Genomic DNA, 27,864 nt, shown 5'->3' on the forward strand with positions numbered 1-27,864 from the left:
TCAGAGCAGCTAATTTATATCTCTAAATCCCCAGATTTAGAGGGAGCATATGGAAGAGCTCATCTCCCCTAAAAAAATTTCACCAAGGCGGATATTTAGAATCAATTCATACTTGGTCCAATAGAAGGAAACTGACATGACACTGGTCATTGACTACCACAACCCCATTCACTGCAGACTTCAGGGGCAGCAGTTTACCGACATTTTGGTGACTCAAGGAGCCTACACAGGATGCTGGACTCGAAGGAAGCTCTTTCATGGGTCTCATGCTAATGACTGTCAGGGGCACGAGGAGGTATTCATTCCCCAGTCAGAGCTCCCGAAGGTACTGAGATGCTCAGGCTTTGGAGATGCCTAGCCTGTCTGGATTTCAAGGAGGTAGCCAGTACGAGAATAGGCTTGTTATGCAAAATGCTCCTAAAAAAAATCCTGAGTGCAGGTATATCCATAGAGTCGGCCCATAACCACACTGACTCCTGACCCTAACACAGGATGCATCACTGAGGGAAAGCAAGTGAGATTTACGAATACTGGCTGAAGTACCTCCTCTGCCCCGCTTCCCAAACCCCAACACACACATGCACACTACCCAAGTTCTGCACTTTCTTCAGGGAAGTCCCATGTATACACTGTAATCCACTTTCACTTAGACACAGGAGCTTGCTGCATGCAGAACAGGCCATGTGAATTGCCCGTTTCCTGGCCACACCCTGGGGACAGGAACTTTCTGCCAGCTGCCATGCCCTTCAACTGAATCCTTCCAGCTTAGCCTATGATGATTCAAAGAGTATTGTCTTGTCCTGACCGCTCCCGAACTTTTGGGAAAATACTCTTAAGCCCGGGATAGAACAATATCTCTTATCCCTTAATAATGTAGTGGGAACCATTTTCCCCATGTCCCCACATTTCCACCCTACCCTCAGGGCAGGGAGCACCTCCAAACCAGTGCTGTAGGGATATGTTAGGCCGGGAGCTCTGACTTTCAGCTCCACTTCCTTCCTTACTCCCCCCAGTAAGGAAAAGTTGTTTATCTGATGGCGGAGGTTTCCATAAGTCGTACTTTAAACAGACTGCCCTTCTTGATTGGACAAAATTAGCACCAGCAGTCGCCATTCCTCCATGACTGACTTCTCTAATTCTCTTTCTCCTGCTCTTTTCTAGCTCAGCCTCTGTTTGGTAACTAAGCCAGGACAATTCTCTCTCCTCGCCGAGGGAGAGGTCTGCAGTCTTCATTTCCCCCCTTGCGTTTGGGAGGTTGGACACTCTCATATGCTCCAAACCATCTTTACCAATAATAAACCTGATTCTGAACTCTGTTCCCTCGGTTAGCTCCTTGCAGCTATTCTTAATTATTAAGGTTTGGAGGGAAAGTGGGGTGATTAATTAGTTTCCACCAAACTCTGACAATAAATAGCCTTCAAAAAGCATTTAAAGTCTTGTCCACACTGACTACACCCTTTTCACAGTCCTAATATGCACCTTATTTTACCTTTATCTCTACTGAAATTTACACACACAGACACACAGCCATCTCTGCCTGAACGTGGAAGACCTTGTGGTAGAAATATAATGATTCCCCAAAGATGCCTGCATCCCAGTTCCTGGAACTTGGGAAAATGTTACGTTTCACAAGAGACGTGCAGATGTGATCCTGAGACAGAAACAGCATCCTGGATTAGCCAGGTGGGCCCAATGTAATCACAAGCATCCTTACAAGTGAAAGAGGGAGGGAGGAGAGTCAGTGTCAGAAAGAGATTTGCAGATGCTCTGCTGTTGGCTTTGGAGATGGAGAAAGGAGCCAGAAGTCCTGAAATGCAGGCAGCCTCTTAAAGCTGGAAAAGGCAAAGAAACGGACCCTCCCCTAGGACTTCCATAAGGAATGCAGCCCTGCCTATGCCTTGATTTTAGCCCAGTCAATCCCATTTTGGACTTCTGATTGCCAGAAATATAATAGATTTATAGTTTTAAGCCATGTAGTTTGTGGGAACTTGTTACAGCAGCCCTAAGAAACAAATACAGATTTTGGTACCTGGAAGTGAGGTATCTTTCACCTGGTATGTGGGATAAAATAACAGCAGTGTGTCAGTTAAGTGCATAGGGCTCACCATCAGGGAGACAGGATTTCAAATGTTGCCTTTGCCACTGTATTCATTAACAAGCTCAACAAATATTTATTAAGCACCATTGTGTGCTACACACCCTGTTTGACACTGGAAATATAATGGTGACCAAAAAGAAGTCACTTAATTCCTGAGCTTCAATTTTCTTATCAAAAGCATGGGAATAATAATATACTTACCTCTTATTTAAGTAGGCAATGCATGTAAAGTGCGTTATCACAGTTCTTGATAAATAGTAGCTATTATTAAGTCTTTCTCTTGTTCTAAAAGGCTATTTCTACAACCCAGGGAGCAACAGCACAGGAGTTAAGGCTCTGAAACTTCAACGACAAAGACTGTCCCACTGACACAAACATACACACATCCTTGCTAACAGGCATTGGCTGAGAAGGGAACTTCTCATCATGAGATATAAACCCAAGCTCACAGGCACCATGGCGTCCAGCTCTGGCCTGGTTACATACCTGGCGATGACCTTCTTTCCCCTAAAACTAGACATGCAGCTTGGTGTGCGCCTAACATAAATCATTCATACTGGCTGAGGCTTCTAGGCTTGCCACAGATCTTTAGGTGACCCACAGTGATTATAGGAACAGAGATGTAGTATGTGTTCTTGGGCAAGAAAGTATCTATGATGCAGAGTCAAACAAGGTAGGAGAGAAAACTTGGGGGAATGTCACCTCACTACTCAGCTTGGCCCATGATGTCACTTAGAGCAACAGCTCTGGGCATAGGATTGGCCCGATGTTGGAAATAAGCCGTAGCTGGCAGACATTCTTGGACCATCAACAATACACTTGTTTGTTCAGACTTTCTGATAGAACAGGCTTTACATATTTTTTAACTTTGTTTAGTTGTTTTGTTTTTTACATTCAGTGGGAGCTGTAATCTGGAGACCCCGGGTGCCCTGTTTGGGATCCAGCAGTAAAGGGGCACAGCTCTAGTATCAATAAGCTGCTCATCATTCCTGCTCTCTTGTGGTTCCAAATTTGGTTCCTAAAAGTTGCCCTAATCTTTCAGGGTTATACCTATTTAGCCTGACTTTAAGTTCTCAATTTCCTGTTTTAACACCAGCACAAACATCCTTTTCCCCCTTATTTCCTTTGGTATTGCCACCCTCGGCCTGCTTTCTCTTACCCTCCACCTAGTGCAATCCCTTGGAGGTAGACCATTCCAGGCAGGGCTGCTGCTGAGGAAACTCTTGGTCTCACTGAGATCCGAGATCCAAGAGGAGCAGCATCCATCTCTGCCTCCTTCCTTTTTCTTTTTTAAAGTTTAGCATTATTATTTTTAATAGATCTTTATTGATTTCAGGGGGAGGAAGGAAGAGGGAAGAGAGACAGAAACATCAATGATAAGAGAGAGTCATTGATCGGCTGTCTCCTGTACACCCCCAAATGGGGATCGAGCCCGAAACTTGGGCATGTGCCCTGACTGGGAATCGAACTGCGATCTCGTGGATCCTAGGCTGATGCTCAACTGCTGAGCCACGCCCAGCTGGGCTTCCCTCCTTTTTCTGACTGTGGGTAACAAGCTCCAAGTGCTGAGACAGAAAGAGGCTCCTGTCCAATCCACATGCTTGCTTCTAGGCAATGAGCTCTCTTCTCTGGCCCTTCCCTAGAGGCCCCTACTCTCTAGCAGTGCTTGACCTGAATATGTTTCTCCAGATTAGGCAATGACCTTCTCAACTACAAAGTTGACTGCCTCTGTGAAAATGAACTTTCCACAGAAAAGTTCTGGGCTAAGTTTCTCTGAAAATATTTGTCATTGAAGATCCTTGCTGTTGCTGGGCTAAGTTTCTCTGAAAATATTTGTCATTGAAGATCCTTGCTGTTGCTGGGGACAAGCTTTCACTTCTAGTTTAGTAGAATCAGTGAGGCTGAGGGCAACACTTGCTGCAGCTGCAAAGCTTAAAGGAATTACAGCTATCTCTACTCCTCTGCCCTTGACCCAGATCATAAGTAGGTCCTTCTTGTCCAAGTACCTCCCAGAGAGGAGCTACAAGCCCACCATTTCTCACAATCCAAGCAATCTTTCCTACAGAATGAAGCGTGGACTTCCACCTCCTCTTCCCCATCCCCACAAAGCTCTCAAATACACAGGTAGCCTGTCATCTTTGAGCTAAGTCAGGTGACAGAGTTGGTGATTCCCAAGGAAGGCCCTTTGTGACACTAGGATCCTCCCTCCCCTGGATTTCCCTTCTGATAAAAGGCTTAAAAATTCAGCTACACAGCATGGTGTGTAGAGAAAGCTAGAAGGAAAGGTAATTCAGAAACTCTCCGGTCTCATGCAACACTCTTACACAAAAAAAGGGTATTTTTCTAAGACATACTCAAAAGTTGTTTCTCATGATGCAGTTTTCAGGGGCCAGACTGTACTGCTCCGGTGGTACATTAGAGGGATCAATAATAACTGAAGGAACTGTAATGAGTCTCCATTTCCTGGCCCTGCTTTAGCTGTTTCGCTGTTTCTCTGCATCTGTGGGGCCTGAGGGAACAGTTCCTGCTGCTCTTCTCTGCTCCATCCAGGAGCACACATCTGAGGCACACGGGACTGTGTTAGCAGGAGGCACATGATCTCTTTTTGGACCATTGTTAGGGAAGACATTCATTTATTGTGCATCATGGCCCCAGCCCTAACTGTATTCTGCCTGGGGCTACCGATTCTGGAAGAGCTGATGAAGGAAAAATGAGGGAGATGAACAAACTACAGGGTGGAGAGAAAGAACTATCTCAGGATCTATTTATTAAACAGAAATGTTTCATTTCAGAAAAACCAGAAAGCCTTCACTCTAGTTGTTTATCTCCATGACCATTAAAAATAGAAGGTGCAGCCGGGTTGGGCGTGGCTCAGCGGTTGAGCGTAGACCTGGGATCCAGGCGATCAGGGTTCAATTCCCGGTCAGGGCACATGCCCGGGTTGTGGGCTAGGCAGCCGATCAATGACTCTCTCATCATTGATGTTTCTCTCTCTCTCTCTCACCCTCCTTTCCTTTCTGAAATCAATAAAGATATAGATATAGATATAGATGATATAGATATAGATGATATAGATATAGATATAGATATAGATTTTTTTAAAAAAAGGTGTGGTCTTCTAAGAAGGAGGTAAGTCCTGGATGGATGGAGCCGAGACAGACGGAAGCTTCACGGCTTCTCCTAGGTAGAGGATTCGAATTCCTCTTCCACACCGCCCTGCTCCATTTCTCTCCAGGCAGGTCAGAATACACAGGGTAAGCTACAGCGAGAACTGCAACAGACATGATGGGCTCCGCACCCCACAGAGTAAAAGGGCATCATACAGGACTCAGCTTTCCGCAGCTAGAGACCCATGAGCAAGCTGGCGTCGCTGGGCTGTGAGATGCCAGGTGAGAGTGAGGACCCTGCGGGAGGGAGCCCCGCCCACAGAGATCGCCGATCTCATTTCCTTTCCTAATAAGGATAGGCACGCACCTCCCAGGACTATGGTTGCCATGACAACAACAGAAATTGAGAGTGAACGGGTTAGTGGAACAGCGAGCGTGACTTCTAAATTCTCAAACAAGGCCCCAGGCTGCACTCGCTCACAAAGTGGAAAAATTCATGTTGGCAGGTCTCCTAAATGAATTCCAAAAAACTTAAAGATCGTGGCTTCTTTCTGGGGAAGAGTCAGAGATGGAGTTTCCATGGAGGCCCTCCGAGGGGAGTTGAGTTTGTCAGAGGGGTAGGAATCCCTAAGACAGTTAAGAACCTGAATCCCCCTTTAAAACTAGGACACATATACTCTGTCCATTTTCCACAGAGCAAACCAGGGCAACAACATCCCCCAAGGACACAAAAAGGCACGTAAAAAAAAATCTTCTATATAATAGAGCCTGCCCACAGAACCACTCAGACCTACATTCTGAAGCTGAAGGATAGACACATGCCTTGAAAAGTCACAAATACAGCTACCATGTCCTAGGGTCTGTAATATGCATGTATTATCTCATTTTCAAGAATTATCTCATAATTCTTGCAATAACTATATAAAGTAGACATGACTATTATTTCCACTTCACAGAGGCGGAAACTAGGAATCAAAAAAGCGAAGTAATGGTTCCAGGGACATACAACTGCTGAGTGGCAGAGGTGGAATGCAAAGGAGAGTTACTCTGACCCAGAGCCTGAGCTCTTAGTGAATCTGTCTGATACAGGAAAAGGCTTCTGGCTTCTTGCAAGAACCAGCTGATGCTTCCTTGCATGGTTTCTGAGCCTCCAAACATATCAGATGACCTCAAGAATATTTATTCCCGACTCTCTAGACCAGTTCTTAAACTTTAGGGCACATCAGTATCACATGGAGGGCGTGTTAAAGTAGATGGCTGGGTCCCACCCTGAGAATTTCTGGTTAGTGGGTATTGTTAGTGCTGCTGCTCTGGGAACCATCCTTTGAGAACCACTGCCTAGTCACTCTCTAAACTAAGGTTCTCTAACAGCCTCACTACATTAGTGGCCTCACCCACCTAACCTTTTACTGCTCAGTGCTGGATCCCCTGGGTGTTGCTTGACAAGCTATAAAGTTATCCTTGGCAGTGTTGTGTGTTTGGGAATTCCCTGAGCTCTTTTGAAAATAGTGAATAGCTCCCACTCCAAAAATAATTCACTTTTGCCTTAGGTAAGTCTTGTGATCCCTTGAAATGTAGAGAGAGGAGCCTGGATGAAGCAGTGGGAGACAGCAAAGCAGCCTGGCGCCCTGGAGCCAGACCAGCTCTCTCGAGGGCAGGGGCAGTTTTTTATAACCTCTCGGGATTCCCTTTAGGAACTAGTCACAAGAGGGCACTCATTAAAACCTCCTCAGAGCGTTCACATGGAGAAAATTAGAGTTGTAAACATGAAATGACTGGCCCTTTAATGCCCCTCTCCCCAAAACACATCCCTCCACCTAGAGGGAGGCTGCAACTGCGTGCCCTGTGCTCCCCATCTAGATCATGTTCTTTCTCTGCTCAGTCTCCCAGGAATCTATCTGCAAACGAAGTAAGAAGCCCGTAGTCCAGGTCCGCTCACACACAGGGGCTGCAGAAAGGGGCCAGTAATCAGGATTAGCAAATTTAACGCCTGACTTGTTTATCTTGCAGGAAACCTCACCTGGTGAGTTACTGATCCCTTCAAAGCAGGGCTTTTGTGAACTGTGCAAATAAATGAACAGTTTCGTGACAAAACAAAAGAATTCATCAGTGGGAGAAAAACAACTGCCAGGAACACACGTGAATGGGGACCAGGGTGCAGCAGGTTCCCTACACCCATGGCTGCGGCTGGGGGGGCTGCCATGAGAAGGTGCCGCTTCGTGAGGTCTCAGGCATAAGTGCAGGCAGGGAGACTCAGGTACCAGGAGGAAGCCTTCTGGAAGCAACTGCACCTCCAGCAGGAAGCACTGAAGAACAACAATCAGTGAAAGGCAGGCTCCCCCAGAAACAACCAAGTTTTTTGAAACACTTTTCTTCAGGCAGAACCAATAAATCTTCCTCATTTCATCCCCAAGAGGGTGGTTGGGGAGCGGCTGGACTGTATAGACGTCAGGATGACCCAGAAAACCACAGAGGGTCTGTATCTGAGCCTAGAAATGAGAACTATTGAATTCTATCCACCAGGTTATCAGCCAAGTCCAGCCACATCACAGGAAAATAAAAAAGTATCCCAGAAAAAAAAGGAGGGAAAATATCAGACATCCATTAATATTACATGAATAAGCACTATATTCAACTCTTTCTTCTTTAGTTATCATGGCAACTCGATAAGATAGGTGTTATTATCATACCCAATTTACAGGAGAAGTAATTAAGAAAACACAAATTTAAGCCATTTGCTTATGCTCACCCAGCAAGTAAGTTTGGAATTGTGATTCAGTTCAGGTCTGATCCACATCATAATATTACTCTGTACGACATACCCTCCAAACAGTGCAGAACATGTTTTGAGTCTTAAAACCTAAAAGTACCAAAGGACAAAGCCAAAGGCAGAGGAACATCTCTTTAACTTATCATTGGCGCAGACATATAGTTTGGTCACCCACGGAGCAACTGGAAGATGTAGGCCCTGTCCAGCTCAGTCCATGAGGACTGTGACCCGTGAGTCAGCAGCCCGGCACAGTCCTGGAGAAAGGGGAATATACAAGAGGGATTGGGACAGAAGGGAAGGGGAGAAATGGAAACTCCTTCCCTATCTTCTGTCAAGAAGATGGGTTCCTAACATTCTTTTGAATTTGAAGGAGAGACCTGGGCCAAATGTAAATGAAATCAGTCAGTAGACAGTTCCTATTTCACATTTGCTTAGTACCAACCAGCATCACTGATGAAAGGGAGAATCTATTCAAAGCTAGTTCTTGGCTTACCAAACTGACCTACAAAGCCTCTACGAGAACAAGGAAAAGCCTGGCATGAAGATAGCAGGGCATGACTTCATGTGGCTGCTTTAACTGGGTACTTCTCACCTTTCCAGAGGCCTCCCCATCCTGCAATACTTGGCAGTCTACATCCACCTGCTCGTCCATCACTTCTTCACTCCGTCATTGGCATTGGGGCTACAGATTTGTCAATGAATGTTTTTCCCCTTGCCATCTGGCAATATTAGCTCTCTAATAAATTGCTTTAACTTGTGCATTTGTTTTTTTGATAAATGTGACTTTTAGTTGAATTATGCAACATTCATAAATAGCAAATGCTGGCTTGTTAGAATCAATGAAAGCCCTTAGAGCTGCCAGCAAAAATGGGCCCTTAACTGCACATGTTACTTGGATAGCTTAATCATTTGAAAGGCACCTGATTATTTTTGGAAAGTACTTTTTACACACAAACTTGTGTCATCTGTTATGTATGTGAGCATGTATTTGAATTTGGATGAGTTCTTGCAAGCCAGCCATGCTCTGCATATAAGTGCTAGATATACTTGGCTTTGAAGCAAGATACACTTGGGTTTGAGTCCTGCTTTTGCCACTTACAAACTTCTGCCACATGAACCTGGGTATGTTTCTTAACCTCTCTGTGACTCTAGTTCCTCATATGTAAAATAGATATACTAAATCCCCTGCAAGACTGTCATGACAAATAAATGAAATCAGGCATATTATGTGCTTGGCACAGAGTCTGGGTATATTATGGCTCAATAACCCATTAACTATTATCATCATAATACTCTATTCATAGAGGATTTTGGTAGACACCATTCGCAGTCTCCACAACCCTTCCTTTCTGAAAACTGCCGCGGGAGTGAGCCTCCAAAGCCATCTTTTTGTTATATGACACTGCTCCGGTAACTGGACAAGAACAAAGAAACTAAGGAAATGTGACTTGAAGCAATTTTTCTACAATCACCTAGCCACTGGGTTCTTGATTCAACCTGGCGGATTCTTTTTCCTGAAAGTTTGAACTAGGAATTGGTCTCCATTGGTCCTCTGAACTAAGAAACGGTGAGGCAGTCATGTTTGGCAGTGACATGCATGTTAAGGTGGTAAAAGTCAGTCTACAGAATGATGTGGTTGTGCAGAAAAGAGCACATCTGACTTTGACTTTAAACCAAAGAGAGTGGTGCCTTGGTTCTGGTAAGTTTCCATTTCCAGGAGAAACCGCATTCCATCTACCTATCATCCATCCATCCATCCATCCATCTATCTATCTATCTATCCTCTATCTATCATCTATCTATAACTAACTATCTATCATCTCCCTTTTGCTCACTACATTGAGTGTGTTTCCACTGTCTTCATTCAAAAGATCTTTGCTAACAGAGTCATCTCTGCACATGAGGCCACCAAATCTTCTCTGTGAAACTCGGAGAAGCTAAGCATTTGAAAGTTAGCTGATTTTAGAAAATTACACACAAACACCCCCCCAACACACACCCCTTATGTTATCTGTTTTCAACTCTTGAAGGACACTAAGCAGAAAATCAAAATAATTATGTCTGTTGGGAAGACACACGTGTAAGGAAAAGAAGAAAGAATAAATAGAGAGCCATTAACAATTCTGGTCTTACAAAACAGGTTAGCCAATTGCTTTCCAGAACCCAAGCAAGAAGGGAGAGACCCTGGGTCTTTACCTGGTGTCGCACTGGATACTGTTGGCCACTGCTGATCAGGCCCTCCTGGACCAGCCCGTAGAATGCCAGCCTCCTCCAGGTGCACAGAGCTGAGTAAACACATAGACCCAAATAACAGTTAGACCATAAATGCCTTCCCAGATTTCGCTCCACTCTCAGAAAGTGCTTACACCTCTGGAGGCAGGGCTGCAGCTTACACATTCTACTCATGCTCGAACAGAAGTAATTACTGCTGAGCAGTCACCTTGCAGAGACTGTAAAAGCACTGCTGACTTACTGCCTGCTATATTTAGGCAATAAGCATGTTTTATTTTTATGGCAATTTTGGTTTTCATTAATGCCATGGTGTTTATTTAATCTAACTGGAAACCCATCAGAGGGCTAATGCTGTTTTAACATCTTAATGCTGAAACAGATGAGGAGAGCTTGTTCTCAAAAACCCTAAGCCTCTCTTGCTGGTTCTCGTTTCTGGGCTCTCTATAGCAAAGAGGAAAACACACAAAAATTATTTGCTGATAACTGTAGTATTCCAGTTTGGCTGCCCAATTAATTCTTATCCTTATATTCTGACTTACTCTTCCCATGTCTTTTACTCATAGACAACCCACCCTAAATTTAGGGACTAGAGGAAGCTTAACACCACCACTGACGGATCCCAGTTCAAAAGAGATTAATTCAACATCAACTATGCAGGGAGTGAGACATGAACTAGGAGACCACTAGAGGCAAGCAGAGATAGAGCATAAACCATTCAAGGGTGGAGAGAACATCAGTCACTTGTGTATACCTAATGCTAGCACATATTAGACCTGCAAATATTTGTTGGATGAACAAAGGGAGGAAGAAACAAATGGGACTCTAAAGGTAAATATCATCCAGAAAACCCTCACCAGAATTAGAGGACTCTTTTAAACTACATATTGGTTAATCTTGCAAATTAAATTGCTAAAATAAAATGTATACACTGTTTGAGGGGGTCATGTGAGGCAAAGGAGCAGGCAAACCTGAACTATTGTGGGCGAAGGCCATCTAAAGTTTAACATGCTTTTACTCTTTGGCAATTTGGTTACTAAGCTCTGTCTAGTTGCTATTATTCCCTTCACCCACACCCTAGAATCTTCTCTTTTTTCCAAATATCAATATCCTTTAGGTGTTCCTGGATCCTACCCACAAATTATATAGGTTTAGTCAGATTCATTCTGAAGATGTAACTGCCCTAGAACCAGCTCAGTTCAACAGAACTTTTAAAGGAGCAGTAACATGATGTCTGAGGCTGGAAAGGCCAAGAAGCCAAGCACATGTGTGAAAAGATGAGTGTTATTTAAGTTCACAACTCTCACGTATGGCCAGTGTACTTACATTGTGAGTAATGTTACATTTAGCTTTAATTTTTATTTCATCTTTATCCTACTTAAATCTCATATCTTAATTGAAACCTGAACAGGAACACATTTGGATTTTTTCATTTAAAAATGGGATAAGGATGTGATATATTTTAATATTTAAATGTAGCTTTTAAGGTGCATTGAATCATTTCGGTACTTTTCAGGTAAAGCACTAACTCGTTTGGGAAAGAGTTGGTATGGTAAGCCATGCTTTTTCTTATTGCATAGCTCCACCACAATAGCTCAGATGCAGGCAAAAGCATAAGCTGGTCTCTAACAAACATAAAAAAATCCTTCTGATATCTACTACTATGGCATCTGCATAAATGTTCCCAGCCTAAAATTATGACCCAGGTTCCAATGTCACCAAGCCAACTACCAATCTTCAGTCCTTCATTGATTGCTTCTCGTTCAGAAATAGCAGCCAGTACAATGATTTCCTGCTCAATTTGTAATGTAATGCTTAAGACTATGTTATTTTAATTTAGTACATTTTTAGTGGACTAAAACTAATTTTTCATTAACTCAACATACACTTTGTAAGCTCTCTCTTTAGAAACTGATCTAGGTTTGGTGAAGATCAACTTTAGAGTTGCCCAGATATTTTGAGGGGCTTAAGTTTGAAGTTATTTCTTCTTTAAAACAAAATCTTTTTGGTGCTAGTGATCACTGGTTTCTTGGCCCTTCCCATTTGGTTTCCAAAGACACTCACAAATAATGAATCTTTTATTTGGCCCCATGGCATAGATACTAAATCAGCTCTGGGAATAATGGTCGTTAATCAATTACTGTCAAAGAGACAAAGTAGAGAAAGCAAAATTATATTTAACCTGGGTCTTAGAGTAATACTATTACTCTAGATTAATTTAAAGTAAGCTAGATTTGGTCTCCAGATATTTAATAAAGGCCATTCACATGGCTCATCCTCCAAAGAGCCCATGTCATTGATGGCCATACGATAGCAATGAGATGGAAAGGATAAAAAGACTCTAATAGGGGTGAACACGAACAAGAATAATTATCAATTATTGTGGTTGATAGGCTATAACTGTCAGTGTGCAACAGAAAACTAAGGTAGACGCATGTACATATACATTACACAATGTACTCAAGTCCAGAAGTATCAGTATTAATTACAGGCGCTGGCCAGGTGGCTCAGTTGTTGGAGCATCATCCCATACAACAAAAGGTTGTGGGTTTGACTCCTGGTCAGGGCACCTACCTAGATTGCAAATTTGATGCCCAGCTGGGGTGGGTATGGGAGGCAACTGATCAATGTTTCTCTCTCTCGCTTCCTCTCTCTCTAAAATCAATAAAAACATATTTTCAGGTAAGAATTAAAAAAAAAAAAAAAAAGGGAACAGAAAGTATAGATGGAGAAGGTGAAAAAGGAAGTTGAAATTACTTCCTTATAGAAACTCTGGTGAGAGAAGGTATACAGCAGCCTGTCTGCGATTTTACAGGGGACATTTGCCAGCACACGAGAAACATTTGGCACTGACCACTTCCAATGTTTCAAGGAACAGACAGAGACAAAAGTAATTGCATTCCCCTGGCAGTGTCTAAAGCTTCCTAGTTTTGACAGCTGCTTCCGGCTTATGGAGACATAGTTTATCTGAGCCACGCAAAGTTCAAGTTACTTCTGAGTGAAGGAGGGAGGAAAATACATACCTGTGCATTCCTGCTCTCAGGGAGGCAGAGTAACGCCAGTCAGGATTGGGCTGTCGTGGCTGTAAAATCACAAAGCGAGTTTTTGTTAATATGGCCAAACAGCGATCTCCTAGTGATGATGTTTGTTGACTAGTTGTTTCTTAAATATTTCTATGCATCTAAAAAAAAGTACTGAAGGAGCCATTTCATGTGCAACTCTAAGATGATATCCATATATATAGTGCACTTCAGGAGAAAATTAAATTAGCTCATCAGTGTCCTTGCACAGGCTAAATATCATGGAAAACCAGATTTAATGATGCTGTCAGGACCAGCCTTGGCTTCACCTTGCCCCAAACAGGTCTGCGTTCTTAAAGCAGCACTGGGGAAGGGCAGCCTGTTTCAAGACAGGAAAAGCTTTTGTTTTTGCCCTAAATGCCCCATTGAGGGAGCACCCCCAATTTGGCATTCTAGCTGTAACAGGGCACATGACTGCACAGGCTCTGCTGGCCCCACTGGGCTGCAACGCTGCAATCCCTGTGGCTCATAGACTGCAGCATGCTTGACCCAGGCCGCATGTGGCTGACATATCTGATAGCTGCCTCTCCTGCTGATTGAAGAGGAATGCTAGGAAGAAGAAAACAAACCACGGCGGACTTTGACCTTGTTTTGCTGCATAATCCTTTTCATAAAATTGTACTTGTTCCCTGCTCCTCTGAGTGCTTTGCCTCCTCATGCAATTACTATTCACTAGGCTCTGATCAGTTCACAGGGAGTAGCTGACATCTAAGAAGCGGACTCATTCTGCACCACCACCGTGTTGCACAAACTGTCAATCCACAGCGGGGGGTGGGGGGACAAAGAGGAAAATATGGGCACCTAAATACTGATCGGGGAGTTGTATGCCAAGTAGAAGCTACTCAGAAATCAATAGGGACAAAAATCAATACCCATCACTATCTTGTATCAATTAGCAAAAGTATTTCAGGAAAAACCTGTGATAGATATTCCTCTTGAAGTGGCCCTGTCACTAAATACTGAGGCCTATTTGAGTGAAAAGATGAGAGACAGAGGTTGTATTCTATATTTTCCTTTGGATTACAATGATCATATTTGGTAAACACAAAGCCACAGTAATGCCAATAAACTATTTCAAAATGTCAATAATCCCTGTTCCTAGCATTCTTCATAGTTCATTCATGGGATGCACAGTATTTCATAACTGCACGGCATCTAGGGAGGTGATCAGCAGCTCAACTTCCAGACAGACTCTGGGGTGGCTACATGGTATGCAAAGATTCAGCCAAAGTCCAGGCCCAGAGAAAGCTACAGCTCTAGGGTACTTTAAATGTCTCCATACACTAACTGCTCCCTCTGGTCCCTTCCACTCTATTGGCAAGATATGAACATATAAGCTGCTTCATCTTTGGTTTTTAAGTTCACAAAATGCTATGGATATTCCATATAAAGTAACATAAAACCATCTACAGACAAAAGGAAGGGGTTCCCATTTTCTATCAGTGGTGATAGAGGGAACAAAAGAAAATATTTGCAAATCATTTTGTAAATGTGAAAATATGACTGAAGTACTTTTTATTAATCAGATCATCACCATCTTTCACCTTACTGTCAACAGCGTTAGCGTCAGCTTGTCAGCTGTGAAAACCTTCCTTCAAGAAAGACTGACATCTGTTGAGTTCATGTTGCCAATTTTTCAATGATTGGGTAACATTCATGATAGAAATTGCTGCAGCTTGATCTTTGGAATGAAATCACCAACCTCATTTTGCTGAATGGCAAAGTCCTAGCAGGACTGACCAGGAAATTCAGTTCATTACATAAACTCACTTCCTCAGCAACATTTAATTTGTCATGCTGCTATTTTCTGGAATAGTCCATCAGCAACAAAATGGTTCTGAGATTCATTTGCCAGAATCAGAGTTGTGAGGGCAGTAAGATTAGGCAGGGAAAAAAGTAATGTTTTAAGTATCCACACAATACTAGGCAGTGGGATAAGCACTTTATACATATTATTGCATTTATCCTAAGGCTTTCTTTGTCAGACAATAATTCTATGAAAAGGATTATATCTGTACCAGGGCAGGTGACTACACAGGAATAAAACATGAACATCCTGAAATATTCATAATACATACCTCTATCCTCAGAGCCCCACAGGGTTCAGGTATTTGTAAGTTTTTAAATGTTTTTGAATAAATGAACTATCATGCAAGGGCAACATTACTGTACTTAAATTACAAAAATGAGAATTATGAGCTTTAGAGAGGTTATTTGCCTAATTGGTGGACTTGGCTGATGGTCATGTTTAGATCTCCCTAATGTGAAAGTCTGTGCTTTAAATAAATTTACATGAAATTATATATATATATATTTTTTTCTCTTTTACTTCTGAGTTTCCCACATATTGCTTTATATTAAAATGATACACAATTAAAAGTAATAAAATGTACAAATCAATAAAAATGTGATTAAACTTGGAAAATTTCAAGTCGAAAGGCTGACTTTTTGATACACCTGACACAATGAGACATATATATTAAGGCCTTGAGCCAACTGCAGTTATTTAATCCTCTAAAACTTGGATTTTACATCCCAGGACTATGCTTCATTTCTATTGGTGAAAAGCCCCAGTATGCTCTGTAGTTCCAAAGCTTAGTCCTTTAGTAGAATAATGGTCACAAAATTCCAGATGCGGAGCGACTCAGTCAGGTATCCCTGTGGGTGACGCAGTTTAACTGAAGAACCAGAGCCTGCCGGAGTTACTGTCAAAATTACAGCAAAGATTTAACTTACCCTGCAGTGGCAGTCTTATCACTTATACCATAGAATATTTGAGCTACAGAAAGGTGAGTCAGCTCTCCCAAGACAGATTTAAAATAAAACAGGTTAAAAATACCCCATGTCTATGTCATTCATATACTCATAGGACTACCCAATATGCTATCTTCTTACCATGGAAACCCATGTTGAAGTTATCAATAAGTGGCCCTCTGAGACAAGAGACTAGATGGAGCATCTCATTTCCTTTCCTAGTAGGACTCTATTGAGGATGAATCCATTGTAGATTTTTCACAGTGATATTCTGTGTGCACTGATATAAACTATGCCAGCCAGAACCCTAAGATGGCCCCCAAGATCCACACGCCCCAGTGTATATGCCCTGATAATCTCCACGACTCCGTATGATGGATCTCATGCGGTTAGGTTATGTTACACGGTACAATTGGCTTAAGAAAGGGAGACCACCCAGGAAGGACAGAGCTAATCACAAGAGCCTTTTAAACCCGGGTCTAGAGATCAGAGACAGGTATCAGTGAAATTTGAAGCATGAGAGGGATTCTATGTGAGAGAAGATTCTCCATTGTTAGCTCTGAAGATGTCAGGGGCCATGCTCACAGGCCAGAGAGCAACCTCTAAGAGCTGAGAGGGACCTTCAGCCAACAGCAAAAAATGGGGATCTCCGTCCTCAAGCAACTAAATTCTGCCAACAACGCAAATGAGCTTGGAAGCAGATTCTTCCCCCAAAGCCTCCAGGAGAGAACTCGGCCCAGCTGCCCTGTTGATTTCAGCCTTGTGAAAACCTGAGCAGAGAACCCAGTTACATCGTGCAGGGCTCTGAGATAATAAACAAGTATTGTTTTTAACCACTAATTGGTGGCAATTTCTTACAAAGCAATAGAAAATTAATATATAGACTGTCGGTTATTAAGGCAAAAAGGAATATAACATTTAAAATAATCATTATGTTACATATTAGTTGTCTAGTAAAACAAACTGAAAAGATGATAAATACGAGAATTCCGGGTTAATTACTTGCCTCTGAAGTCTTTTACAACCCTGAATCCACAGAGCAGGAAAGTAAAATAAACATGACTTTAAAACATGCCTAATAGGTTTCAGTACAACAGAAAATACTAGGTTTGCTTAATTCTGAATGCACAGCCTGCTAACACAGCGGTTACTCTCTCCCTCACAGTTTCACTTTCCTGGAGCCCAGAGTTCTCACCCTGCAAGGCCAGAAAGGAACTGATTTTGCTTGTGTGCCAAGGAACTAACATTTCACTCCACCTTTGCAATGTCAGATATTTCTTTGCATTTCTCAAGTTCAAATTCTTGAAATAAAAACTTGTATAATATTTAAACTAGCAGATTTAAAACACTAAGAAGTTCTCTTGACCTTTGATTTTTGAAATCATGATTAAAGATTACAATGCTCAAAATATTATATGAATAAGTTAAATTTATACTCACACTACAATATGCATGGGGACATTGATCCAGGTGAAGACCTATAAAAGTCACATTCAAAGACACCTGTAAATCCCCATTAAATTTAGTTAAACCTCTGGGCTCGGTGATGATAATTTTTCCTCAGACATTTACAAACTGATATCATCCTGACCTCCCATTGACAGCAAAAATTGGTGGCCAACCAAGGCAAGTATCCAGAACTGTCTCTGCTATTCTGTCAAGCAGACAGCATGCCAATAGACAATTTATAATATGCCAGACTGTGTCCCTGCAGAGTGTTCTGAGGTAGACCAGATGCCCATATGACGGCTCACTCCTGGGTCAGAGGAAAGGGTAGGCCAATGACATTCAAGCTACAATAAATAGATTTCTTCATCAGTCAGAATATGTACAAGATAAAGAGACAGAGAAGAGCTCAGCCATAATTCCATCTGGCTCAGCAGATCTGTAGAAAAGGGAGGAAGGAGGTAATTTGAAGAAATTATTATATTATATAATTATTATTATATTATTACCAGATCAAAGAAAATAAACCTTTTCTCAGAAGAACAGTCCTGTAACCAATATGGAAATGGCAAAACAAAACAGCCCCACCCACTTAAGGATGAAACACTGGAATGGAAGCTCACAGATATAATTTCTTTGTCTATTCTGACCATTGTGCACTTTTTATAAGTTTGCCACCATATCACTTTCCACTAAGTGTAAATTCTGATCCAGGACAGTCATCAGAGAGAAAAGTCAGTCCTGGGGGAAATAAATTAGATGCCACTTAAAAAGAAGTGTCATCTGGAATTAGGGTAAATATGTACACACAGTGGCAGAAATAACTGAAAATTTGGTGACTACTAATTGTTTTGAAATAAGTGAAAGTGGGTGCAAAACAACTCATTTCTGCTAGTCTTTGGGGATTTTCACATCTTGTACTAACTGGGCCCACTGAGGCACAGTTGGACAAATCTGGCCAGAGCACTCAAAGTGACTCAGTAGTAGTCAGTAGTCACAGGACCACAAATGCACAGAATTCACCTTAAGATCCAATTCCTTTTCTTCGAGACTCTGAAAGCAGTGCCAGCCACATTCAGTATCAGGTTTTCAGAAATCTCCAAAGAGAAATCCTGCCCTGTTGCCAAATAGTTACTTCAAAAACCTCATTGCACAAGTGGCTCACTGGGGGTAAGATTCACCAAAAGATTAGAGTCTGGTGTTAAATGCTGATGTTTAATAAGCAACAAGAGAGAACTCAGAGAAAGAACAGATAAAAGATGTTAATAGGCTATGCCAGTTGTAAAACAAATAAATAAAAATATATTAGCTTGGCAGTAACATTTTTACTCACTGATCCTCCCATGTGTGACCTACTTCTATGCAAGGAATTACTCTTTTTCCAAAAGCAGTTAATTTACACCACCTTGGGAACCCACGGTAGCCTAAATGCCTGAGTATCCATATCAAAAGGAGTATAAATATTGGAGTCTTTGTAGTCAGCTAGACATGAGTTAAAATACCACTAGCAGAGTGACTTGTATGTCACTTAACCTCTCTGACCTTCTTGTTTTCTCCCATCTTAGATACTGATAGATGTTTATTTAATGTATGACTTATAGGTAATGAAACCATACATATATTGCAAAGCAGAACAGTGTTATACAGCAGGGGAGTCAGTAAGTGCAAATTCCCTTACCTGTCCTCTCCAACCCCTATCTAATTTCATATAGGCACTGGCATTAATTGCACCCCAGGACTCCCCTGCCATCTGCAGTAACCAGGTATGGAAAAGAGAAAGCCTAACATGGGAATTTAGCAGGTTGATCTAGCAGCAATGACTTTCAGAGCTGAGTGATTTTTGTTCCCATTTTGCCGTGCTATGACAATGTGACACTCTCTCCCCATCGCTGCAACAATTTCTGGAGCTGTAGATCTTAGGGCCTTTCACTGGATTTCCGAAAGTGTCTGGCAGAAATTTGCCTTTATTAAAATTATGCACTCTCCTGGCAAAATCCCACAAGAACAAGCACTTTTCTCACATAATTTGCTCCCTAGATTAAAGGCTTGTATACCAAGTACATAGTAACGCACAGGCCAGTGTAAAACAAATAGTTCATGTATTGAAATCCCCCAAGCTCTGAGCCAGGAGAGGAGGGTGAGCATGTCACTCCCCTGAGCTTCCAGCTCACAGCGAGTGGCCAAGCTCGCCTGGCCTGCTCTCCATCCATCTTCACCATCTGTGGCCCACCCCAGGCCCAAGAGGGCTTCATAGCAATTTGTTAAGCAAATGTCTTACGGCATCCTTATTTAAAGCTAATCCCTTGACATGCTTCCAAAAGCTCTGATCTAAAGAATTCTAGAAACTCCTCGACTTCCCCCCGTTTTTCTTAATCTCCAATCTGCCTCCCATGGCTGCTCAGCCTTGACTAACATCAGGTTCTTCTGATAAATCTGCCTACAATGTACAAGGAAATTCTCTCAATCCATCTATGTTTGTTTGTTTGTTTTCTGTGTGTATGCATTACTTTCCTCAAGTTTAGCATGAATTTAGAATGTGAAATTATGGACATTAATAAAAAGACAGCAGTATGGTAATGAAAATGTATCACAAAAATATAGGAGGGACAATTACTATTCACTTATTTTTTTAGTAGCTTTAAAAGTCCTAGCTACAAAGCAGTTGTGTAAGAAGATAACAATTCATCACTTATTATGGGACAAAATTTTGGCTTCTGAAATCCAAATTTAAAGTATCACAAAGCAGATCTCTCTTACTCAAGCATGCCTATGAAGACAAACACACTATAAAAACACATCCACACATGCGTGCATTGTCCAGTAACTTACAGGCATTCTTCATAATAATGAGCAGGCTGGCCTTATGCTCACTTAACACTAGTGTATTTACTAACACCTGTCTTTCATGTACAGTAAGCCATCCACTTTCCAAGGCTTTTGTAGCTATTGCAAACTAAATTTTAGACCCCAAAAATGAACGTGTGCTCTGGAACACATTGAAGTACTGTCATTTAAATTAAAGACATGAGGGATTGAAGAGGATACTTCATATCTCATCAAAACCTTAGAAATTACCAACAGGGAATCAAAAGATTACAGATCGCGTTTAAGCTAAATGCAGGGAAATCCTCTTACAGTGAATTCACTATATGCCAAGAAAGGTGACCAGTAGGAGAGTTCCCCTCCCCTTCTCCCCACTCCCAGCTTTTCTGGCCTTCTGCGTATCACCACATCCCTAATCCACTCACTTTAATATCTCCCTGGCCCAACCAGACAAAAATTGGTTCTTCGTCTCTCTGCTTACCACCATTCATTTCCTCTGACAGCCCCTACAGAAGAATTGCTACAGCAAACTGCCAAAGCGAACGTTGGCATCAGGGTGAGGTCCACATTCTTTGGCTTTACCACCCTCTGCCATGAATTTCCAGACTATCCTATCACATTCATTCAGTGCAACTACTAGAAACATTAATTGTAGAATTTTTCACTGTAGACAGTTCAGGATATAATCAGGGACAGCATACAGAGGTGGCCACCACAGCCCCTAGAGTTTTCAGAGCTTTTAAAAACACAACACTCCTGTAGCATCTCAGAAGAGAGCTTTCCCTGTATATAACACAGCAGAGGCCATTTCCCCTTGAATCTCATGTTACACCCTATAGCATCACTTTATTCTCAAGCCTATACTATTTCTCTACAGAGCTGTACTTTAACATCATTTAATATTTAAGACTAATCTTCATTTCTCAAACAATTTTATGGACAAGTCTCCATATACCTGAAAAGAAAATGGAAAGTAAGACAATTCTCTAGTACTAGTTTTCTAGAGAGGAAACTGAAGATTATAAGCAAATCGCAGGTACTATATATACTCAGTTTACCAGATAACCCCTGTCACGGTTAATAACCTAATAAAGCCACACACATAATACTGGGGGCAGAATCGGGGAGTGAAAAATGCATGGGTTTATGGAAGACCCCCTGATTACTATCTCACCTCATTTTGAGAAACAGCCTCATTTTTTAGAATAATCAGGTTCCCGGCACTCTGTCTACTTTGGCTTGTGAGGTGCCTGCTGTCACTCGCTGCTGCTTGGGCTCCCCCAGGCCCAGGTCCTGTCTGCGCCCCTGTGTTGTAAAACATGAAAGTGTCACTCCCTGAGCCTGCTGTCAGGCAGGCCTTGTAGCAGTAGGTCTTGGTGAGGGAGCCATTCCCTCGCACTTCAATGAAGTGAGGCTGCACTTTGAGGCCATGTGGTATCCTGGCATCAATATTGTTATTGGCCTGTTTGTACAGCTCTGCAGGGCACCGCTCTCTCACGCCGCAGAAGCCGCCACAGCACGCGGTGCCGTATGCGGTGTAGCGGTAGCACTTGATGACGCTCAAAACAATGATTGTCAAAAGAAATATAAAAGACACTGTGCTTAATGCTATTATTAGATAAAGTGTAATTTCAGAGTATGTCCGAGGATTCCTGACGTGTCTCTGAGTATCAGGGAGGATTCTGGAAACTCTATCCACCACAGCCACAGTAATGGCCACAGAGGCCGACAGGGACGGCTGGCCGTTGTCTCGGACCACCACGGTCAGGTTGAAAGTGGTTCCAGTCTCATCTCCCATCTTCCTGGTAGTCCTAATTTCTCCTGTGTGTAGTTCTACTTTAAAGAGGTCCAGGTCAGAAGCCTGGGCCAGGTGGTAAAAGAGCCAAGCATTCTGCCCAGAGTCTGAGTCCATGGCTATGACTTTGGTGACCAGGTAGCCAGCAGGGGCAGTCCGAGGCACCATCTCAATGGCTGCTGACGAATTGGTTGAGGTAGGGTACAGGATGTAAGGGGCATGGTCATTCATATCCACCACATACACGTTAGCGGTCACAGTGCTGCTCAGCGGGGGGCTCCCCTTGTCCTGGGCCTCCACAGTCACAAAGAACTCCCGAAACTTCTCATAGTCAAAGGAGTTGACAGCATAAAGGCTGCCGCTAGCACTGTCAATGGAGACATAGGAGGCGACTGGCAGCCCTTGAATCTCCCTCCCCAGGAGGGAGTAAGTCACCTCTGCATTCTCCCTCTCATCTGGGTCTGTGGCTTCCACAGTGCAAAGCAACACCCCTGGCAAATTGTTCTCCTGGACGTAGATGGAGTAGGAGTCCTTTGGGAAGCTTGGTGGATTGTCATTGACGTCAGAGATTTCAACATGCAGTGTCCGCTGGGATGTGAGCTGTGGTACTCCCCCATCAGCGGCTGTCACTGTGATGTTGTAGGCAGCCACCCGCTCCCTGTCTAGGGGGCCACTCACCACTAGTGTGTAGGAGTTTCCAAAGCCATTCAGTCGAAAAGGCAGTGTGGCCTCCAGGCCCAGGCTCACTCTCCGGTTAGGGCCGGAGTCTTGGTCGTTCACACTGAGAAGGGCCACCACGGTGTTGGGCGCAGCATCCTCAGGCACTGGGCTATACAGGTCTGTGAGCACCACTTCTGGTGCATTATCATTCACGTCCACGATGTCCACCAGCACCTTGCAGTGTCCCACCATGGGCACTGGACCCCGGTCAGTCGCCTGCACATAGATCTGATAAGAGGAGGCTTCCTCATAATCCAGCGCTCCACTTACCCGCACTTCCCCTGTAATGGCATCGATGCTGAAGAGCTGCCTCTCCCTGTCGGACGTGTAGCTGCTCAGGGAATACCTGAGCTCCCCGTTGGAGCCCTCATCCGGATCTGAGGCATTCAGCTTCACCACCAATGTGCCTGGGGGCGCGTCCTCCCGAAGCTGGACGCGGTAAGTGGACTGATCGAAGGAGGGAGAGTTGTCGTTAGTGTCCAGGACACGCACGGAGATTTGCGCGGTGCCGGAGCGGGCTGGGCTGCCGCCGTCCACGGCTGTGAGAACCAGGCGGTGCCAGACTGCCTGCTCGCGGTCCAGGCCCTTACGCAGCACCAGCTCCAGCACCTTGCTGTTCTCCTGCAGGGGTTTCAGGTCCAGCTCGAAGTGCTCGCTGGGGCTGAGCTCGTAGGTCTGCACGGAGTTGGCGCCCACGTCGGGGTCCTGCGCGCTCTCTATGTGAAAGCGCGCTCCGGGTGCCACCGATTCGCTCACCTGAAGCTGGTAGTCGGGCCGTGGGAAGCGCGGCGAGTTGTCGTTGATGTCCAGCACCTCCACCTCCACGGCGCTCACCGCCACGGGGCTGTGCGCCAGCACCTCCAAGCTGAGCAGGCAGCGCGGCCGCTGCTCGCACAGCGCCTCCCGGTCAATGCGCTCGTTGACGAAGAGCGCTCCGCTCGTCAGGTCCAGCTCCAGGTAGCGCGGGCTGGGCGAACCCAGATGGTTGATGCGCAGGCAGCCGGGTCCCAAGCGCCGCAGCTCCAGCCCCAGCGCGCTGGCCACGTTGCCCACGAGCGCGCCGGGTGCCTGCTCCTCCGGCACCGAGTATCGCAGCTGGGAGGCCGCTGGGCCCGGCAGCGGCAGCAGCAGCAGCAGGAGGGACAGCGGCAGCAGCCAGGACATGGGCGGCCGGGGTTGGGTCTGCTGCTCCGTCGCCCCAGGTCTGCTGCCCGCCAGCTCCATAGCCACTGGCCGCGGCGGAGGCAGCGGGGCAGGGCCGGAGGCAGCAGCTTCCCCAGCGGCGCTCCACGCCCGGGCCCGGCGCCCGCTCGTGCCGCCCGGCGCCCGCTCCCCACGGCTCACGCGCTCGCAAACGCCGGGGGCCGCTCCCCCGGTCGGCCCTGCGGAGGGCTCCTCGCCCCGCCGCGCCGCGGACGCCCCATAGCCCGGCTCCGCCGCTCGCCTCCGGTCGCTCTGCTCGGCTGCGCTTCCCGCGGCCGCCGCGCCAGGGGCAGGGAAAAGGAAGCAGGGGGGAGGGGGCGTAGGGCTCGGCTGCTCCGGTCCGAGTCCGCTCCGAGGCAGCAGACGCGACCCGATCGCTCCGCGGCTCCTGCCACGCCAGCCCCAGCACTGTGGACCCGCCAGATCCCAGCAGACCGCGGGAACGCGGCCACTCCCTTCCTCCCTGCCCCCACCGCCGCCGTTCATCCGGCCCCCACCGTCCCTCGGCTGCTTAACGGGTCTTGTAAGGAGACCACAGTGGGAAAAGCAGTTGTCTCTAGGACTCGGGCTGTCTGCTCCCCAGGAGAAGATTTCCAAGCGCCATTTAGGAAAATAAACTGAAGGTCTTAGCTGAGTAGGGCGCCTGGATGGAGGGAGGGGTCCAGGTTAAAAGGAAACAAACTCAGGGGAGGCCGCTGTGGTTACTGACGGTGGGGATTAAATATTTACCTGACCCCAACATTTTCTCTGGAAAACTCATAAGTACTGCAGAAAGTGGTCAACTCCTAGGGCAACAGGGGAGTGGGGGTGAGGGGAGTGCCCTCTTCTTTCAGAGCAAACCTAAAACTGGCATCCTGGGATTCAACACTCAAGTCTGACCCTAGCCATGTGGCCCTTGCGTTCAGTGTGTGCCGTGGCACATAAACACTATTTCAGGTTTTAAAATTCTCTCTTTAAAAATTTGGCCCCGTGAAGCTGCAGGCTCAGCTCTCATTTGACCCTTTTGATCACAGTGGGGGAATGTGGTAAAATTTTAAAGAGGTTCTTCCCTCAAGCTTTTCCTTATTTTACTTCAAATCTTTTACATTTATCACCCAAGTCATTTTCTTTGTTCTTTCAAGAGTGATTTAAATTTTTTTCTTTAATGGATGACAATGTCTTCAAGAGCCTGCAAAACCATTAAATCAAGAGAGTTACTCTTGATCTCCCAAGTCTGGCTGGAATTCGGACTCCATTAATGCTTTGCCATGAAAAGTCTGCTGTTATTAAGCAAAATGTGGGATGCTGGGATTTATCTTACAATAGCCAGCAATTTCTATGGCTGCAGCTCATCTTCCATAAACACAGTGCTCCTTTACATCTCTGAGCTTCAGTTCCCCTAAGACTCCACCTTGCACTGCTGCAGAGGTAACAAAAAGACAACCGGTTCTCTTCAGGGAGCAAGAAGGCAGAAGGATCACTGGAAGCCTTTCCGTGCTGTGTCATTGCCTCTGCATCTCTGTGCTGATCAGACACTCTTCCAAGGCCCTCTCATCTCTTCCACAAGAGTGTAAAATCCATGGACCCACAGGCAAAAAGCACTCACTAAAATGTCCTTTCTCTTCTTCGTCTCCTAACATCTTCTTACTCCTAGCATCTTCCTCTATGGGTCATTTTCTAGCTGTAGACTGGGACAAAGGCAGACCGAGACCTGACATTTGGCATACTTTCCTTCTTGAGAGGGGTGCTGAAGAGGCCAAGGCAATGATCCTGACAACCAGATTTCAAAGGCCTGGACTAGCACATCCCTTCCTTCCACCCACCAAATATACTCGTTGACAACTCCCCAACCTAACCAATTGTATTCCAGAGAAGCTTCTAGCTTCCTCCTATCACTGCTGCTTCTTATTTGTCCTCTTTGTTCCCTCAAGAGTGCAGAGTGGGAAGCAATTTCCATCACATTCTATTTCTGTCTTCTTTCTTAGGTCTCTGGCTTCTCCCTCTCTGCTTCCTCCCAAAATGTCCCTACTGTAACATTGTCTCTGTTTGCTGCAGTAATTTGATCTCAGAAAGCCTCAAACTCTCAAGTGCATGAAATGGCCTTTGTCTTCACCCATTACTTATTTCTGAAAATAAATGGCTTATAAGTGGAATCAAGTTATAAGTTGTCGGGAAGAGTGACCTTTTCTTCCCTTATCTCCTCCCAGGCCCTCACAGTTGCTGCCTCTCCTGCCCAAAGCTCAGAAACCTGGCCACTGGGTATTGACCATTTGTGGACCTGTGCCCCGGAAAAGATCACAGGCACTTAAGGACCAGATTAAAGTGACAGAGGCTTGCTGATGTTCTTAATGGAAGCCCCAAAGTGTCACATCTCGGGAGAGAAACCAGGGTCTGTCTTTTAGCAATCTTGTCATCTTCCAGCAAGGACACCTGCCTGGTTGTCCATTTTGATGTGTCAGGACCATAAGCTTCAATTAGTATTCATTCCTTCAAAGACTGAGAAGGCAAGCATAGAGCCTGCACAAATCAGCCGCCTCAGAGACATTGACCTAAAGAGATGGTCTACTATCTTCATGCTATTGTACTTAGCCTCCTGCCAACCTGACTAGTTGGTGGAATGGTATTGCTTAGACTCCTGGCAAGTGCCCTGTCTACAAATATTAGTGCCAATGCTTTGACCACACCATTGTGCATTCCCTTCCCTTGGATCTTCAAAAACTTCCTATTACAAAGCAGAATAGGACAGTGATCAGGAACATAGACTTTGGAGTCAGTCACAGCCCTGCCAATGACTGACTGTGTGGCCTTGGCCACGTTACTTAACCTAAGCTTCAGTTTACTCATTTTAATTGGGGAAGACAATATTAAATAAAACTCATAGGGTCATTATGATTACATGAGATGATATATATGAATTTGCATAGTGACTGACAAGTATAATATTACTATTATTATTAACATGCAACAATTTATTATCATCAGATAATACCTTAGTTGACAGTCTATGTATGGCAAGGTCCTTTAGGTGTGAAATACAGATAAGCACCTGTAACTGTGTGGGGCAGGAAGTCAATGGTGATGGGGAAGATGAGTGAGCACCAGCGTGATGCTTTCCCAGTTATTTCTAGAGTGTATCCTATATTTTGTAAACAAAAAACAGTCCCTTTCTATATCACCAAGGAAAAGGGACTTCTGTCATAAGTATTTCTTCGAGGGATTTATTTCCTCACAGAGATTTAGGATATATGAAAATACTTTAGCAACAGAGTACAGATGAGTTCCCAAGCATGCTTTCATCTCCAGTGCCCAGTGTAGACGTGGCACAGAAGTACTTAATTAATGTTTTGTTGTTGTTTTTTAACAGAACTGAGTTTACAACTTTCCTTGTGCAATTCTCTCAAATAGAAATAGCTTCTTTTTTTCTCCCCCTTTCTGAATCTTATATGTACTCCAAGGTACATATTAAAACCCACCTAATCCATGAAACATTGTCTATTCTAAACATAATGGTATTTTTTCTCTTTCACAGCCTACCACATACCTCTGAATGCTGACATGTGTCATTCTTTAATTCATCAAAATTCTTTCATATTATTTATTTCCCTTAATTATAAGCCACTTGCAAGCAGAAGCCATGTCTTATATTTCTGTGTATTCTTCACGGCGTGAGAAACCTTAAAACCCTCAATAATAAGTGATTATTGTTTCATTTTCTTCAGATCTGTTTTTAGCAAGTTCAAAAAGAGCTGCTTCAATTCATTCACTTTCCCTTTGTTGTACATGGACAGACCATGACTAATGGAGAGAGGGCCCAAGAGCCTATAGTTCTCTTCCTTTAAAATTTGAAATACAAAGTATTT

The 27,864-nt window shown here is 44.2% G+C and overlaps 1 protein-coding gene across 14 annotated transcripts in view; it reads right to left on the reverse strand.

Annotated features, from left to right (window-relative positions):
* LOC308555968 (protocadherin alpha-C2) overlaps window positions 1-27,864 on the reverse strand; it is a gene marked incomplete at its 5' end in the record, with an annotated part of 195,225 nt that overhangs the window by 15,024 nt on the left and 152,337 nt on the right. For 12 of the 14 annotated variants that reach the window (XM_081134804.1, XM_081134810.1, XM_081134811.1 and 9 more), the window contains 2 exons: window positions 10,172-10,260; window positions 13,228-13,286. In XM_081134804.1, the coding sequence (XP_080990930.1) occupies window positions 10,172-10,260; window positions 13,228-13,286 (148 nt within the window). Of the gene's footprint in view, window positions 1-10,171; window positions 10,261-13,227; window positions 13,287-21,481; window positions 24,403-27,864 lie in introns of those variants that run through there. The other 2 variants (XM_081134802.1, XM_081134799.1) reach the window with 2 other exon arrangements.

The sequence above is a fragment of the Miniopterus schreibersii genome, assembly GCF_964146895.1.
Source record: "Miniopterus schreibersii genome assembly, chromosome: 4".
Lineage (NCBI taxonomy): Eukaryota > Metazoa > Chordata > Mammalia > Chiroptera > Miniopteridae > Miniopterus > Miniopterus schreibersii.